The sequence below is a fragment of the Cuculus canorus genome, chromosome 1 (assembly GCF_017976375.1).
Source record: "Cuculus canorus isolate bCucCan1 chromosome 1, bCucCan1.pri, whole genome shotgun sequence".
Taxonomy (NCBI): Eukaryota; Metazoa; Chordata; class Aves; order Cuculiformes; family Cuculidae; genus Cuculus; species Cuculus canorus.
The window spans coordinates 130,104,979-130,121,858 of record NC_071401.1 but is presented as its reverse complement, the minus strand read 5'-3'; the positions used below and the strand labels follow the sequence as shown (position 1 = coordinate 130,121,858).

Genomic DNA, 16,880 nt, shown 5'->3' with positions numbered 1-16,880 from the left:
AAAAGACAGTTGCAACAAATGAGCAACTCAAATCCATTGTTGTGATGGTGCATTTCTTCTGAAAGAAATCTTGCCACCTTCCTCTCCTCTGGTCCAATATGTAACAAACATATCACACGAAGAAGCTTGCAGGTGTTTTTGTGCTTGTGAACCATATTTCTCTGAGGAATGGGCAGATATAGTGCAATGCACATAAAATCATCCGTTATGTCTTAAGAAAGAACATGAGAAACCTCTTTCTCTAAACCTATTATATCATCAAGTTCTGTTGCTTCTGGTAGATATATCAGTCAGAGGAGCTTAACAAGAAACTGATTTTAAATGATTTCCTTTTATTGCATAGTATATCATCTGTACTCCTAGACAGATCTTTATTGAGCTTTGACCAAGAGCTTTGGATAAACTCTTCCTTTTCTATAGCAGCCTTTCCTTGTATTGTCTGCTTTAAAGAGACCAAAGTAGCTGGCCAGATGTGTGTTCTGATAAACTTTTGTGAAGTTTCTTTACTAAGACAGCAATCTCAAACTGTATACAGTTAAATTTATTTCATCAAGTACTAATATAACTATTTAATGTGTGTAGTGATTGGCTGCAATATGAACAAACGAGAATTTCTTCAGGCTTGAGAAAGATTTTAAAAGTCTCAAATGAATTAAGCACACACTTTAGGAGTCTTTGTTGAACTCAAGTGGTTAGTTGTTAGTCTCCCCCTGTACGTAAGAAAAGTTTATTGCTTGTTAAAAGTTTATGTAAATTCAATAACATAAAAGTTCAGAATTCAGTCACCCCTTGTCTGCTCAGTTTCTGTATAAGCTTTGCCTTGAGCAGTACATTTTAGAAGTCTTCCAAGCTGCAGTAAATGACAGAACACTGTGAAAAGACTTGGAATCTTCGCATAACACAAAACGGGAAGCGGCAAAATGAGGCTGGCTTTGAAAATGGTACGTTTGAATGTGTTCAGAAGGAGAACATTCCCATTAATGAAGAAAGTGATTGGGAAATAAACCCAAATCCAATAAAGCTTTGTTATATAATGCATCATTTAATGAAATGTTAGCAATGGACACATTTTTTTTAACAGTGCCTCAACACTGTTGTTCTTCTTGCATAATAAACCATGAGATATGAAAATATGTAAGTAAGGCATTTTAAATCTTGTTTTGCTAAACAGTCTTCCCTCTATATTTTTAGGTCCTGTTCACTTCATGGAATGATCTCACTATTTAAACAAACACAAACGGACATCTGGCAAATTCAGAGTGAATATGACTCATATGCAAATGGAGTAAGTATGAATAACGTATTAGGGATGGAGCATTTGCACAACCAAACCAACTCAACTGTTCTATAGATACTGAAAAATGCACCATGTTGGTCCAGTTCTACCACATAAGAAGACAATTTTGTACATCACACCACAGCTGTAGTTATTACTAATCAATGCTCTCTGCCACCATGTGAAACTTATCCAGCTCATAGTTCACAATTCTGTACACTATGTTCTAATGGCACAGCTTTTATTAGCTCAAAATTTTTATGTTCCTGAAATTCATTAAAGTTACTTAACAGTATCTCTTTAACTCTGTACAGATATATTTTTTTAAATAACCAGAGATTGCGTCTTTAGGTACTCGTATGGAACCTATGGAAGAACTGGCTATGCAAGACTTGGAAAAACAGTTCCTGAACTACATAGGGTCTATACCACTCCTGAAATCCCACAGTCATTGAGGCACATTAATTTTCCAAAAATGAACTGATTCTTGCAGGACGTTCTAACACATTCACTGCTGGTTTTTTTCCCTTCTGCTTAAACCTTCAGTCCACTTTTGAGGTATAAGTGTGATTCCACCATCCTTCTAGCCAAAGATGTCTGGATGAGACTCTCTGTGGGGTCCCACCTCAGTCGCATCCTCAGACCACCCAGAATGAATTGCCTTTGAGCCACACAATGCATGCCCTGAAGGGAGGCATAGGCCTCAGCAGAACTCCTATCTTTGGATGCAAGAATTTGACTTGGAAAATAAAAAGAAAGGCTCACACATAACCGTGCTGAATACTGCCATCAGGTGACTGCTTTCACCTCAGACTGCTCTATTTTGCTTTAGTCAGTCCATCTTCCCTATTATAATTTCATAAATACATAGCTCAAACTAAAGTTAATAATCTCTTAGCTCTACATTCTCTTAGCTTTTATCACAAAGCTCAAATTTTCTATAAAATGGAATGAAAGTCTATATAGCCAATGACTACAGTAAAAAACAGTTTCTCAGACAAATAACTGAGCATGCACATCCTTCATATTTTCCCCTTCCATTATCTAACCACAAACAGGTATAATTTGATGGCATGTGCTTAGCTTCCTCTACTGAATATTCTCCAACCCATTAAACATTTCATACTTGCTAGAAAAGAAACCCAGTCAGAACTCTATAACTAACTACTATATGCCAGAATTATATTATCCATTACTAGTAACTAATAAAATATCTTACGGAAAATATAATTTTAGGTTTAGCATATAAGATTTAAGGATGAAATTATGATCTCAGTAAAAGTAATGTTTCATTACTAACCTCACTGTAGCCTGAAGTTCACTCAGAAAACCGAAGAAAGCAAAATTAACGTTACATATGGCTCTTCAATTTTCTTTTGGTATAAACATTAATATGTTTAAAAATGTATTTTTCAAAATTATTTCTCAGACAATACTGTTTTCCAATATCAAAAATATTTGTAGTTACATTTATATAAATGTATCTTGAGCAATTTTACTGTACTTCAAAGGCTAGTCTGATGATTAATGTACTCAAATGCAGTTCATCCCAGTATTTTGGCTCTCTAATGCTAACATGAGTAAAAGCTGCAATCTTCTCTTTACCATGAGATGCAACAAATACAATGAACAAGATTAAAAAAGATCAAAGATGTTGAGTAAGAAGTTTTTAATATTACTTATATCAGTAGTATTTTTCATAGTTGGTTACACACAAATACACTGTAAAATAATTAAAAAAAAAATCATGCCATTATAATTTAATGAAGCTGAGCAGTTTCCCTAAAAGACCGTAACATCAGAAATCAGCTTTCAAGTCTGGCTGATTTCTTATGAAACTCAGGTTAAATAGCGCATCAAGAAAACATTCTAGCACAGTGATATATATATATGCTTATATTAATCCATAAAGGGGAGGAAGACTACAAATCCTGAAAAGTATCCTTGTCACTCACAGAAAATCATGTTCATGCAAAGACAAGAAGTTTCAAAAGCAAAATGAATGTTTTGAGAAATTGAAAACATAAAGATTGATGTATAAGAGAATGTGTTCTGAAGATTGAGTTTGGCAAGTCTAGGTTACTGAGGCTGCTATAAAGGCTTTTCATTGTATTCATTCATATGCATTTTCAGTGTATTTATAAGTAGCTGCTTGTTAGCTGCTGAATAGGACTAATTGCCAACCTAGTTTTTTGAAGTTGAACATTGATTATCAACAAATAATTATTTATACATATCCATCATAGCATAATTACTTTTTTTTTCAGAGGACTATTAATATTAGCAATCCTACAAATTTCCTGTCCCCTTTCTAAGTAACGTTCAGTAGAAAGGTGACATTTAAACATTCCAGGTAAAAGCAACCGGAATTTTGTTGTAACATTTGTCAAATTTTATCTTATTTTAATTAGTTTTCATTTGTCTATGTATTTTCATTATTCATAAGTACATCAAAGCTTTCTGTGTTTGCTGTTTGCAAAGTAACTATAACTACCATTTCTTATTTTTCTACATGGTTTTGTATTATGTGAATTTACTAATTAAAAATTTTTTGAAAAACACAATAAATTTAACTCTTTTCCCCTGTGCAGGGACTCATTCCACAAGGCTATATTGAGTAAGATGTTAAAAATATACTGGGTTCTACATGGAACAGTTAATCCAGATGTAACACAACTGCTTCCTTAAAGTCAACCATTCATGTTGCAGTTGAATTCATGTTTAGTTATTTCTGCTTTGCCTAATTATATGTACATCTGTAAATATATATAATAAATATATAAATATTTACATATGTATATAATATACAATACTTTCTTTAAAGCATGTTAGCATCAGTCTGCTTTATAAAACACAGTATTCATAAAGAACATAAATGTTCCAAAATTAAGTGTAATAAATGACTGCATTTTGAATCCATAGCCACCTTCTAAATGTTTTTAGGGGAAAATTATTTCTGAAAAACTACAGGGTTTCTTGTATGATTAAAACCCTAGTTCTTCAGGCTCTTCTTGCCCTCATCCATGGTGTGAAACAATCAATTGAAATGGACTATTGCAAATTAATGTTGGGTTCTGTGCATATGCTGTAGTGGATATTGGCTAACAATCTCAGCGTTCAGCAGAACATAACAGTCTAATTACAGATGCATAAAATCTTCTCATGTTTTGACTGGCAGACAGCCCCGTTTGAGGAAAAGCCAAAGATGAGGGGTTTGTTTGGTACAATTTTATGATGTATACGTCTCATTGTTCCCACCTCCGCAACTAAACCACACTAGTGAATGAGGCTGACATGATTCTGAAAAATTCTGTAGTTGCAGGAGTTCAGCTATGTGTTTATATTTTCTAGTAAAACTATGGCCTCAGAACTCTTTCCCAGTGCACTAACATGAACTCCCCACAGATTCAACAGAAGGCTTTAAAAAATTCCCTAGCACATTAAACAGACCATATAAAAAAATTATTACCTTGAGGAACCTGCAAATCTGAGAGTTAGATTATGAAACAATGAATTACTTCCTCTTACTTCTGTAATGGATGAGAAGGAAAATGGATCCATATGGTACATCTGTGTAGCAGTTCTTATTTTAGAGTTAATCCCAGAACAGGACATTTTTGTCTGTCCACCTGTGACTTTCTATTGATAACACTTACTAAGGACATAAAAACAAGGTTCTTCGTGGCAGTAATTTATACAGTATCTGCTACACATTAGAAAGCCATCGGTGTTCAAGAATGACCCTCTAGGAAAGAGTGATGTTTAATAAATTATATTGCCATGCGAAAATGTTTCTTTCTCCTTAAATAAATAATGCTGCAACTTCTAAACCTTAAGGATTTTATGCTCTGAACTTGATCAGTGAAACCATTAAAATAATACCATATGTTGAACACATCTTTAAAACAGATTTGTCTAGTCTGCACAAGGTGGTGGGAAAACACCTTGTCAACCCTCCCAGAATCTCCACTATCTCGCAGCTGGACACAGGAATGTAAGAAAATACTAACTGCATATAAATAAGAGAAAGAAATTCGCTTTCAATCAATGAAACACGATTGAGAGCATAAATGAACTGCAAATGGTTGCAACACTCTCTCAGACTACTGAAGAAGGCGAAAAATGAGCTTTATCTAAACCCACAAAAACAATAATGGAATTATTTATGCATACAAACACATGAGCAACCTCTAGGGTGACCTGCCTACTTCGTAGGATTCCTTGACCAAGTTATTTATGGCCTATTGCCACATAATAAATATACAGTCACCATAATTGCTATTCTAGTTGCTGATTGGTCTAGCAATCAGATTTAACATACTTATGACAAATATAGAGAAATATATGCAAACAGTACTTAAGCATCTAAATATCTCATACAATGAAAGGCACTTGTGTATACAATCTTGCAAACTAAGGCCCTGAAGCTGCAGACTTCAGGATGCAGACAACACTTTGACCACAGTAGGGCTTCTCCTACTAGTAAAGTCACACATGCAGACTATGCAGTCAGAAATCTCATTGATTTTTAAATGTTTTAAATAATTTTTTGCAAACTTGTAGAAAACAAGTACTTCCTTATGGCTTACTGTCTGACACGTGGAAAATGCTGATTAAATATAAGAAGAAAGTCAAATTTCTTTAATATTAATCTTTCCCTTCCTCGTCACTGTTGAGAAGTGACTTCCACTGTGCAACTATTGATATGCACACTCTTTGGCTGTTCTTTCCAAGAACACAGGATTTTATAATGCTGCCATGAAAACAAAAGGGATTTGTGAAGCTGGTAAATTCACTATTATTTATAGGCATTGAAATAAAGTGCACTCTGCCATTTCTGGTTTCCCCTTACGAGGAAACCTTTACTAAAATACACTGTCTCCAGTGTCAATACATCCTGCTTCACTTTCTAAAAAAAACCCTCCTCACCTACATCACTACCCTGTGTCCTTCTCTTGTTTAATGATTGAAGAGTAATAAATAGACTATTTAAAAATTAGGAAAGCAAAGAGCAGTTCCACTACTAAAGTCAATAACAAAACAATTAAATTTGGTACTTAAACATTACATTAAGAAATGTATTTATTTGGATCAATAAAAAAGAAGAACCGGGAATTACTTTGCAGCTTGCTTCTAATATTTTATAGACTACGAGTTGAGTAACACTGGCTTATACTGGGCAGACTTCAAATAAATCCAACTTCCCACATGTTATGCCACACAGGTCTAATTCGTATTTTCCTCTGGACAGAATATTTTCCACTGGTTGTGAGAACGAAAAAGTAAGAGCAATAAATTATGTGAGATGAACACAAATCCCAGAGATACTGATCATCCTTTATTTATTAAAAATACTTTTATGCTAGCCCTGTTGATACCCAGCCCCTTAACTCTTATTTTACTTCTGCAAATGCTATAATTATTGTTTTACAGATGGAGTTATGTAAGTGAACCTACACTGCATGTCTACCTTCAGCACAACCAGATTCTACCCAGCATGGGATCAGCAGTGTTCTGTCAAGTGTCTGTATAGCTTCTGATATACACTAGATTACAGTCCTCACAAAACAGGCACCAAGTATAAGATTAATCGCAATGTAACTAAGGGCCAAATTCATCATATCACTTCCTGTGATGTGGGAAAAGGAAACGTATATATATATAAGGATTTGTAAGTGACACAGACTGCTTTCTATCCAGGCTTGTCGGATCCTGAGCTCTCATAGAGGGTAAGAGTCCTTAACAGTTTTTTTTATCTTGAATTGTTTTCAAGTCAGTCATGGGCACCATGAGATGCTGTTTTAATATGGCTACAAATGACTTGGCAGAGATTACACAAGGCTTCTGTGGAGCTTCATAACCGCAAATTACCATCTCTCCAGGAAAGTGCCTGAAGACTATCAGACTATGCTTCCTGAAAAGCTTTGAGTACAGGGTTAGGTGTTGAAATTGAATAAAACTAAAGACCTGCTTTGTTTGTCAGTACACGCGCATGTTCCAAATTAATTCGGGGTAAACATGTTTAGTTAAAAGCAACAGTAATTTTCCTACGTAAATGAATTGCTATTGTTACCCAACCAAGTAAAAAAAAAAAGTTATCTGATAGGCTCATGGTGAGTCATACCCACAGAATTGCCTTGCAGTATAAAGATGGTATCTACAGAACTGGATTAAATCTAACTGAAAAGCAAACAGCAAACAAAGACATTAATAAGAACGATATTTTTCATCACTCTGAGAATGTATTTTTAACTGTGAGTGAGTTAGTATTTAAAACAGAAATAATAATTCCATTTTATTTGTTTGCAGTGGACTCAAACTGAAAAAACTACACTAATAATGTGCATGACTGGTCAACCACAGGGTAAATCCAGTTGTATAAGTGCTATTCCATTGCCATGAGTGCCTTCTAACTATATCTAATGTGATTCTGTATTAATAGAAGATTCACTAGGAGTATAATTTTCTTGCCTCTAAGAAGAAATATAAGAGGTGATCTGATGAATTTGGCCCTTAGTTACATTGCGATTAATCTTATACTTGGTGCCTGTTTTGTGAGGACTGTAATCTATATATAATCTAGTATATATATATCAGAAGCTATACAGACACTTGCCAGAACACTGCTGATCCCATCACAAAGAATCACTGTTTGACACTGGGAGGTGAAAAACAATGTTCTATACAAAGCTTAAACTACAAATAACATAAGGAGTCAGACCATAATTATTGTACTGAGGTGTCAAGGAGACTGGACTTACATTATGGTTACCCAATGGTTCCTGGGGATTTGTGATACTATATGTTATTCCTCTAGTTATGTCTAAAGCAGTATCCCCTGACAGCACACTGGAGTTTGGTACATACTAAAGTAGCATGAGAAAAAAATCCTACCTCTTAGTTTTGAGGAACACATGCATTTAACAGACAGGTTTTCAGTTTTCATTTTAATGGAACTTCAAACATAAGACGTGACGAGATGAAACAGTATGTACTTGAAGGCACAGGCAAAGATAATATCATACAAAATACACTTATCTTTCTAAAATTACCATCGTAGACTAAAGTTGAGGAACTCACATGAAGAAATCCAACAAGGAAAAATCAGCCTCCAGTGAATCTGTGATAAACTTAGTTTTAAGACAGTGGTAAGCAATATATGTATGCATTAAAATGAGTAATTAAGGGTTAAGGTTCAGAAAATTAACTTCCTACTGTTTAGATTTTTGAGATCACGCTTACTACTGGAATTCTTCATTACTGAGGGGATTGCAGCTTTTGCTAATGCTTTTTACTGGCAGACACATTTTACTGGAACGCTCATTTTGGAATTTGAAGCCAAACTACTGCAGCAACATCCAGGACAGTTGCTGGAGAAGCACTTCATAAAGCTGCAGCTGCAATAATGTCATCAAAGACAAGACCTCCTTGTTTCAAAGCATACACAGATTGAGTACCCATGGCTCTTAGCAGTTCATCACTTATAATGTCACAAGCAGAAGATTCTAAAGGAGAAGGAAAAAAATTACCAGCAGAATATAATAATTTGCAGGCTTTTTTTGCTCTACACAGCTCCAAATTACTTCTCCAACTGCCAGTCAGCGTAGACTTCTCAACAACACGTGTATAGTATATTCACGAAAGCTGCTTCCTTTGGGCACTAGACTAGCTATTCTGCTTCTTTTCCAGATGCAGATTTGTATTAAGGCTTTGGGGTGAAATGAAAGCATCAAGAACATAGAACTCCAAATGGAATGTTAGGTTTTTACCTTGGCAATATCTTATTTTATATTATTAAAAAAATAAAGACAAGAAACCATTGCTAAGCTGGGGAGAAGAGGAAGCAAGAGAGAGAAAAATACCCTTAACCAAATAATATGAGTCTGCAGCCAAAGCAGAAAAATAACATATATACATATTAACTATATATATATTTACATCTCTAAAGGATCTTGCTAACTTACTAACGCATGGGTAAAGACTGCTTAGTCTTTTTATTATTCAAGCTGACTTGAAAACAAAAAGTAAACAGGAAACCACATCGCGTTGTTTCATCTATCTAAGCTTTCTATTGCTGTAGGTAAGAAAATTTACATGTTTCTCTAGCTTCACAGGCAACTTGGTTAAGTCTCAAATTTTGATCCCACAGGCTTTGCTGCACATATCCAGTTGCAGGAAATAATCATAGGAAAGACTCATGAAAAGACATATGGTTAAGACCAACTTTTCCACATAGTTTTTTCAATCAAATTTCAGCAGAAGGGTAAAAATAGTAAAAGAAAAAGACATACCTGAAAAAGAGAGCAAAGAAGCTGCAAGATTTGTGATAAAAGTAGCTTGAATATTTCTGCATATAACCGGTTCCAAAATGTTCCCAGTAATTCCCCAGCTAAAAAACCCAAGAAAAAAAGTATGCAGATAAAACTACTGAAGTTGAAATATATCCACATGAAAGGACTCTGGTGTAAATGAGAAGCAGTACAAAAAGTCCAGTACAAAAAGTCCAAGCAAACATCGAACTCTGACTATTCCTCAGCTTTAGCAAAACATATTTAGGAACAGAATAAACCTTCCTTATGCACAAAATTATCATTTGTGGACTGAACAAAAGAAGAAACGAATTCCCTTTCAAAACTGTACAGCCGATACAATGCTGAGTAATGGGACTTCGTGGTGGCCCTGCAATTACTCTAGGCTTCTGCTATCCTGGTACATGGACAGAAAAATTCTACGCAGCACAAGTGTGGGGGTTTGTTTGTTTTGTTGTTTTAATTGAGATGTGTGAGAGTTCTGGATCCTCACAACACAAATCCAGAGATCACAAGAGTGTTCTTCAACATCATGGCAACACAATGGAAAAAGGGGCCTTCTGTATTCTGCTGTTGTCTCTTTGAGGCTCAATTTCAATGTAATTAAAATGGTATCACAGAAATTTAGAATGGAAGAGACCTTGATCCACTTCTGGTCTCTGCACTAAGAACTCACAATTACGTCAACCAGAGTCGAAAAATTGCCTCTTCTCTTTTGCAGTTTGACAGCCTTGTAGATGCATGCCAAAATGCCTCTGCTGAGCATGTCCATCATTAACCTTCTAAGTTTCTTTAGGATCCCCTTATTGTCAAGCAAATGGTACAACAGAGACATAAAATCCAAGAAGTTGGCCGGATAGCTTTAATTAATCCAAGTTGACCATATTAAACTCATTAATACTTGCATATAGTACTAAGTAACGTGATTACACTAACCTAAAAACCAAAATTTATAACTGCTGCCATGTAACCAAAATACCTAATTATACATACTAAAAAATTCTAAACTAAGAAATGTCAGTGAAATATGAATCATTGGAACACAAATTTGGTTACAAGCATATAGATGAATTTGAAAGAAAAAGACAGAAAATTAATAATGGCTTTATTTTAATAGGGCTGACAAAATCTTCACCTCCTCCTCAAAACATTCACTTATTCAGTCAAATAGAATATTAAATTATATAGCATATAATTTATATGTAGTATACAATATAATATATAATGCAATAATATGAAATATAAACTAACAAACAAACAAACCAACCTTCAAACAAACCAACCTCCAAAATGCAGCTGACTTAACTTTCTCACTAAATGCTAAAATAAGGGTATTCATTTTCATTCAGACACAAGGATACATATTTTTTTCCTTTTTTTTTTTTTTTTAAATTAGCTTCTCTTAGTCAATATAAATGTCTCATGAATATGCCTATAGACAAGAGTCCCAAGTTGCATTAAAAATGAGCAATACCACACACCTAATTAAGAACTTTGAATTTTTTCTCTGCTTAATCTCAAAACAGATTTTGAGAAAATTCTACAGATGCAAACTAAACAATCTCAAAACAAATTACCCGGTTATAATGCTCAGATTTCCAGAAATACTGTTCAACTATGGAACACTGAAGGATGAATCAGGAATACAGGAGATCCTCACTTACAGCAGACAGGAGGTGTGTAAGGATGCATTGCTTCCTCCTGTCACATGTAGCCTTCCTAACGGACCAGAGAAATATAGAAGCCTCTTCTGTCTCCTTATCAAATATTTACAGAATAGAGGGACCTTGGATGACAGATGTTGCATTTCCCTGGACCTCAGGCACTTCTTAATCACCTAACGGTGTGAAAAACAACACCATGATCCCCTGATGGATACATCTGGGTGACATTTGTACAGTGTGTACTGGAATCTTTATTAACGCGAAAAGTTTATATCCAGAGAGCAAGTAGAATTACTATGTGATCAAAAACCAAATCTAAAGTTGGTATAACTCTCGCAGTAACCATACATTGGATTAAAAACACAATACATCTAAATCATGAGTAGTTCTGAAACAAGGTAGTAACCAGTCATCTCACTGTAGAACATTATAATTAATCTCCTTTTAGCTTTGACAGCACAATATTTTCTCAGCAATAACACCATTAGATTCCATTTTCAACTGGAATCTTGCCTGACTGAAGAGTACAGGCATAATCTCAGTCTTTGTTGATTTATACGGTGAGGTAAAAAAGGCTCTAAGAAGCAGTATTAACTTAAGTAAAGAAATTCAAACTGTGGCAATTTTACTCTAAGGTAATTGCAAAAAGCTAAATAGCTTTCATCAGCATAAATGATTACTCAAGGAATTTGAAAATTATTATTTTGTTTATTTAACAATTTCCTTTGGATTTTAATTAACATAAATAAGTAGCAGAGAATAGTATTTTTCCCCCTTTCCATTTTCAAATTTCCAGGAACTTAAAAGTTCTCTGAAATGCATGATGTTTCAGTATTGAAATGTGGCAGAAACATGCCATCAGATTCTCCCTGAATAAAAATGTCTAATACGATCTATAGATAAAAATACTATATTCCTCCTACTATGATTTCTTTTTAATATTTAGAAAAAATAATGTCAAAACTTAGAGAGACTTAAAAATTCAGGAAAAAATGCCAAGCTCACTTCTGTATCACATGCGGTACTCCGCTTCAGGATGCCTTATGCACAGAGAAGAAAAAGGAGAGCCAGGTGCACCAACTCATCTTACACTACAACTTTCCATAAATCCCTTCCTTAATCCATTGGATTTATACTGCTCTTTGAGTTGGGTAAAGGAGCAGTGTGAAAGCGCTCCTAAAGCCTCAATGTAAATGTTTCTTTAATCCTATTAAAGCCACAAAACAGGCTCAGCTGAAAGAGCAGGAAACTGAGCTAAGGAACTCTCAGTGACCCCACCACCACTGTCTCTCTTGGCACTGACCTGTTGGTCACAAGTTCATCCTAGGCAAGGCACAGATGTTCTGACATCAGGCTGATTTGGGACATCAATATGTGGACCTCTATACACACACTAGATTGTGGTGTGTTTTGTAGGAACATGAAATTTTTCATTGTTAACTTAAAGTTGAATTATTAAAATAGTTGATACAGAAATAGAAGATAGGATTAAATGTTTTTGCATTACACAGAACTTTATGTTGCCCAAACATGACATTGAATTCAGCCAAAAATGATATAGCTTTATTGCTTTTCCTTTAAACTCAGAAGAAGGGGGAAAAGTTAAAAGAAAAATACTCAAGGTGACACCACACTTTAAAAACTGGGAAACTGGTCTGTTAAAATGTGTTGGTGGTAACATTTAGGGTTTGGACTCTCATTAATGTGGCCCCAGGGAAAATATAAACACTCTTTCTGAAATTAAATCTTGAGTTTGCCCACCGCAGTCTTGTTTTCAGCTTCGGTTGCTGGCACTTCAGCCTGCAATTGAGGCCTTGCATCAAATGCCAAGCCAAACATTCAGGAACAAGAATGGTAATGACACCCTATTTTGTTCTAAGTCATATTAAAATATAGCAAGTATTAAAAAAAAAAAATCACTCTTTTGAGATTAATGACTTAAAAGAAACCAATTTTAATAACCTCTCCCTCTTGCACTTGCCCTCAAATAATAAACCTTCAGGAGAAAGCTATGCTTGATGCTTGAAATTAAGCACACTTGCAAAACTATAACACATATAAAAATTCTGATAATAACTGGTTAACACTGAAGGGCATAATCTGTACCTTCAGGAGCTCAAAAATAAGTTCTCTGGTTGTGATGCATGATTTTAACAGTGACTTAATAGAAATGGATCAATAACTGAAAATCACCGATCTGTAACACAAGTGTTTGAAGAAGGGTCCTTCCTATTCACAGTGATGACAGACAATTATCATAACTCTGATACTGAAATGTTTCATACGAGGATCTCTTTGTCTCCTTTATTCTCATCTTCTTTACCTAAACACACTACCTTCAACGTAGCAGTGTGCTACGTCAGCTGTTAGCAGAAGCCTCCTGTAATGTCACTACATAGATGGATTGAGAGTACCACATAAAATGTACAATGTACCTTCTGTCCTGGGTAAGGAATCAGGATCTCTTGCCCAAAAAGAACGAGGTCAGCCCTCCCTATCTTACCTCAGCTTCTGTAATGCCAAATGGCACATAGATACTATCCCCTGTGTAGGAAAAACTGCAGTTTGAATCCATGTGGGATATATGGAACATCTTATACAACCACTGCTCTAGCACACTTCTCCCAGACAGGAACCAGGGTCGCAAATTAAGCTGACTCAAAGAGTAGACTATTAATGTGACTCAAAGCAGTGACTAAAGATAGCTTACCTGCTACTGGAGAAATGGAAAATTTGAAGAATATGAAGTTACTGATTTACCAAAGAGAGAGAGAAAAGGGTGTGCCAGGACATCCAAGAGGATGCGCTAGGAAATGTTCCAATGCTAATCCACAATGGTTACTTGAAGAATACGAGATTATGATACACTCTAGATATCTACCCAATATACTCAGTGAATTCTAAATGTTTTTTTTAGCTTTATTTTGAAAATTATTCATTGAAATCAGCTCCGCAATACGAATGACAGTGTGACCAACAGGTGCCAATTCATGGCCTAGCCTACAGTCCCTATAAAAAGGGTTATAAACTACAAGGTCCTTACAAAGACTATGTGACATATATACCAACTAAGGCACATTTTCCAATACTGTAAAGAAGTAACTGCAGCACTAAAATATATGAAGGGAGAACTTTTAGTCTGATTTGTTTAAGAAAAACTTTGCTGACCATTTTTGATGATGATTTTGATGAATGAATAACAGAACAACTATGCAGACGTACACATACCTTCTTGTACATCCAGCCTTTAGGAGTGACTTGCAGACAGTCCCCAGACAATTTAAATCTGAAGGAATTTGCTACTTCTTCTCAACAGGGTAGATAAATCTAATTGTAGTGAACATTTACACTGAACTTCAAGCATTCTTTTGCAGTCTTTACCTTGAATAACTGAACACAAGTTACTAATTTCCATCACAAAATTTTCCTTAAAATACTAAGGAATTATGAACCTTGTAGACAGAGGCATCTTCCTCCGTATCTCTTTCTGAAAAAGTTTGAATTGTCTCACCAAAAAATCTTGCCATAATCACTATCTCAAATTATTTTTCAACTGATGACTGTTATTTCAGAAAACAACTTAGTCCTTAGAAGATTTCCTAACAAACTCTGGCCTGTGTCGGTATCTGCTAATAAGGAGTCTGAACTGAAATAAGAGGTAAGCAAATCCGAAAATCTAATCTACAAATGAAGAATGAGTGGGCATTTATACTTATTGTTGCTAAAGATTGTTTGGAGAGTGATTTTTTTGTCAGGTCTTTGGTTAATATCAGCAGAAATACCAGCTTTTCTTTTCAGTTTTAAGTCCTTTCATGATGTTTTTCCATTTATATTGCTTTACTAATAAAAGTGAATTAACTTTGGTTTCTTTGCTCCTAAATCTAAACAAAGCTAAAAACACAAAATCAGATTTCAAAATACTTGTAATAACTTGTTTCATAGTAAAAAGGAACACCAAAGAGATGTAAATTTTACATAATAAAGTCACAAAAATAAATAAATAAATTTTACGCAATAAAGGCACTGCTCTGCTTTTCTGAATAAGTCCATAATTAAAAATTAAAAGCCATATACAGCAACCCCAATCCACATATTATGCTACTTTTTCTCAACAGAGGTTAAAGGCACAAACTTAAAACAAGACAATGTTTGACATATCTATGACAATATCTGGTCATTCATATTTGACTTTAGAGACTTTCTATGTTCTTCAGCACATCACTAACCTTAATAGACATCATCATTAAAAAAGGCCTTATTTTTTACTGTTAACTGAACATTTAATAAAATTAAATGTTTCAGTTTCTGAAGTCAAGACCTGAAATCTGAACACTAAATACATGATAACTTTTCTACATGGAATGTCCTCCTCTGTATCTATGATTTTTCTTGCTCTTAGTTAGCCTATTTCCTTTACTGCTTTTGTAAAGAAATCCTCTTCCTTCTTATACATTCTCATTTCTGCACTGTTAGGCCATTTTTTTAATTGGGGAAATTCTGCATGTTAAACAGCAAAAATAAGACTTGTCATTCCAGAGGCATTATTAATAGAACTATCCTTTCTATAACAACCTTACTTATATTTCAGAACAGATGATGTGACAGTATACACGAAGAATCATTAATAAAAACATGTAATTGATCCTTTGGTTTAGATTTTTTTATATATATATATATATATATAAAAAATACTTCAGTTTTGTTTTGAAAATATAGATACTTCTCAACACTGGACCTCCTCCGGAACTCTAGGTCTTTTAAACTTTCTCTGCTTAATAAATACAAGGAATAAAAACAAGTATATGCAGGGCCATCAAAGAGGAATTGAACTGTTACTACACACTTTATATTTTATAAACTATGACTCCAATAATAGCCAGGTGATGGGAGCTGAGAAGGAAGATAGCTTTGCAGAACATCCAGCCACCCATGTATTTCTGATTTGAAAGAATACAATAAAGATATTATCTGTGAACACAGCAAATACTTCACACATTCAGGAAAAATCTACATGAATACGAAAGGTTACAGTAATTGTAACACAGATAATCTTCTACATTCTATATTGTTAAAAGTGCTTTCAAGATAGATTTTATAGACTTCTTAGTCGGTCTACAGAATCAAAGGGGGACATGGGGGAAAGGGGCTTCAGAAGTGCATCAATGATAAATCAAATCTGTTTGAATATATGTAAATATGAAGTGTAACACATGGAAGTCAAAGAACTGAAATGGGATTTCGTACCATTATGAACCTAAAAAACCCAATGTAACTAGATAGAAGACTACTCAAAAAGGTAAAACAAAGGTCTAATTGTTTTCTTCAGACAAAATACATGAACAAAATATACTCCACAACTCTAATACGTTGTTAAAAATAACTCTGATACACACGAACAGCCCATGGAGGAAACCAGCAGTGTTAATCTGACTTATTCATAGATATTTGCTGCTGTTACAACTTGGTCAGTATTCTTCTTACCTTTAAAAAGCATTGTGACTACAATTCATGCATGCACAAAATGAAATGCGCAAGTCCCTCTCCAAATAATAACACAGAATCACAGAATCACAGAATCACAAGGTTGGAAAGGACCCATTGGATCATGGAGTCCAACCATTCCTAACACTC

The 16,880-nt window shown here is 34.7% G+C and overlaps 1 protein-coding gene across 5 annotated transcripts in view; it reads right to left on the bottom strand.

Annotated features, from left to right (window-relative positions):
- Window positions 1–16,880, bottom strand: part of CCDC91 (coiled-coil domain containing 91) — a 144,130-nt gene that overhangs the window by 15,892 nt on the left and 111,358 nt on the right. Inside the window, exon 13 of one of the 5 annotated variants that reach the window (XM_054076364.1) lies at window positions 9,568–9,665. The exons of the other annotated variants lie outside the window; for them this stretch is intronic. Coding sequence (XP_053932339.1) covers window positions 9,568–9,665 — 98 coding nt within the window. The remainder of the gene's footprint in view (window positions 1–9,567; window positions 9,666–16,880) is intronic. 5 annotated transcript variants of the gene reach the window in all.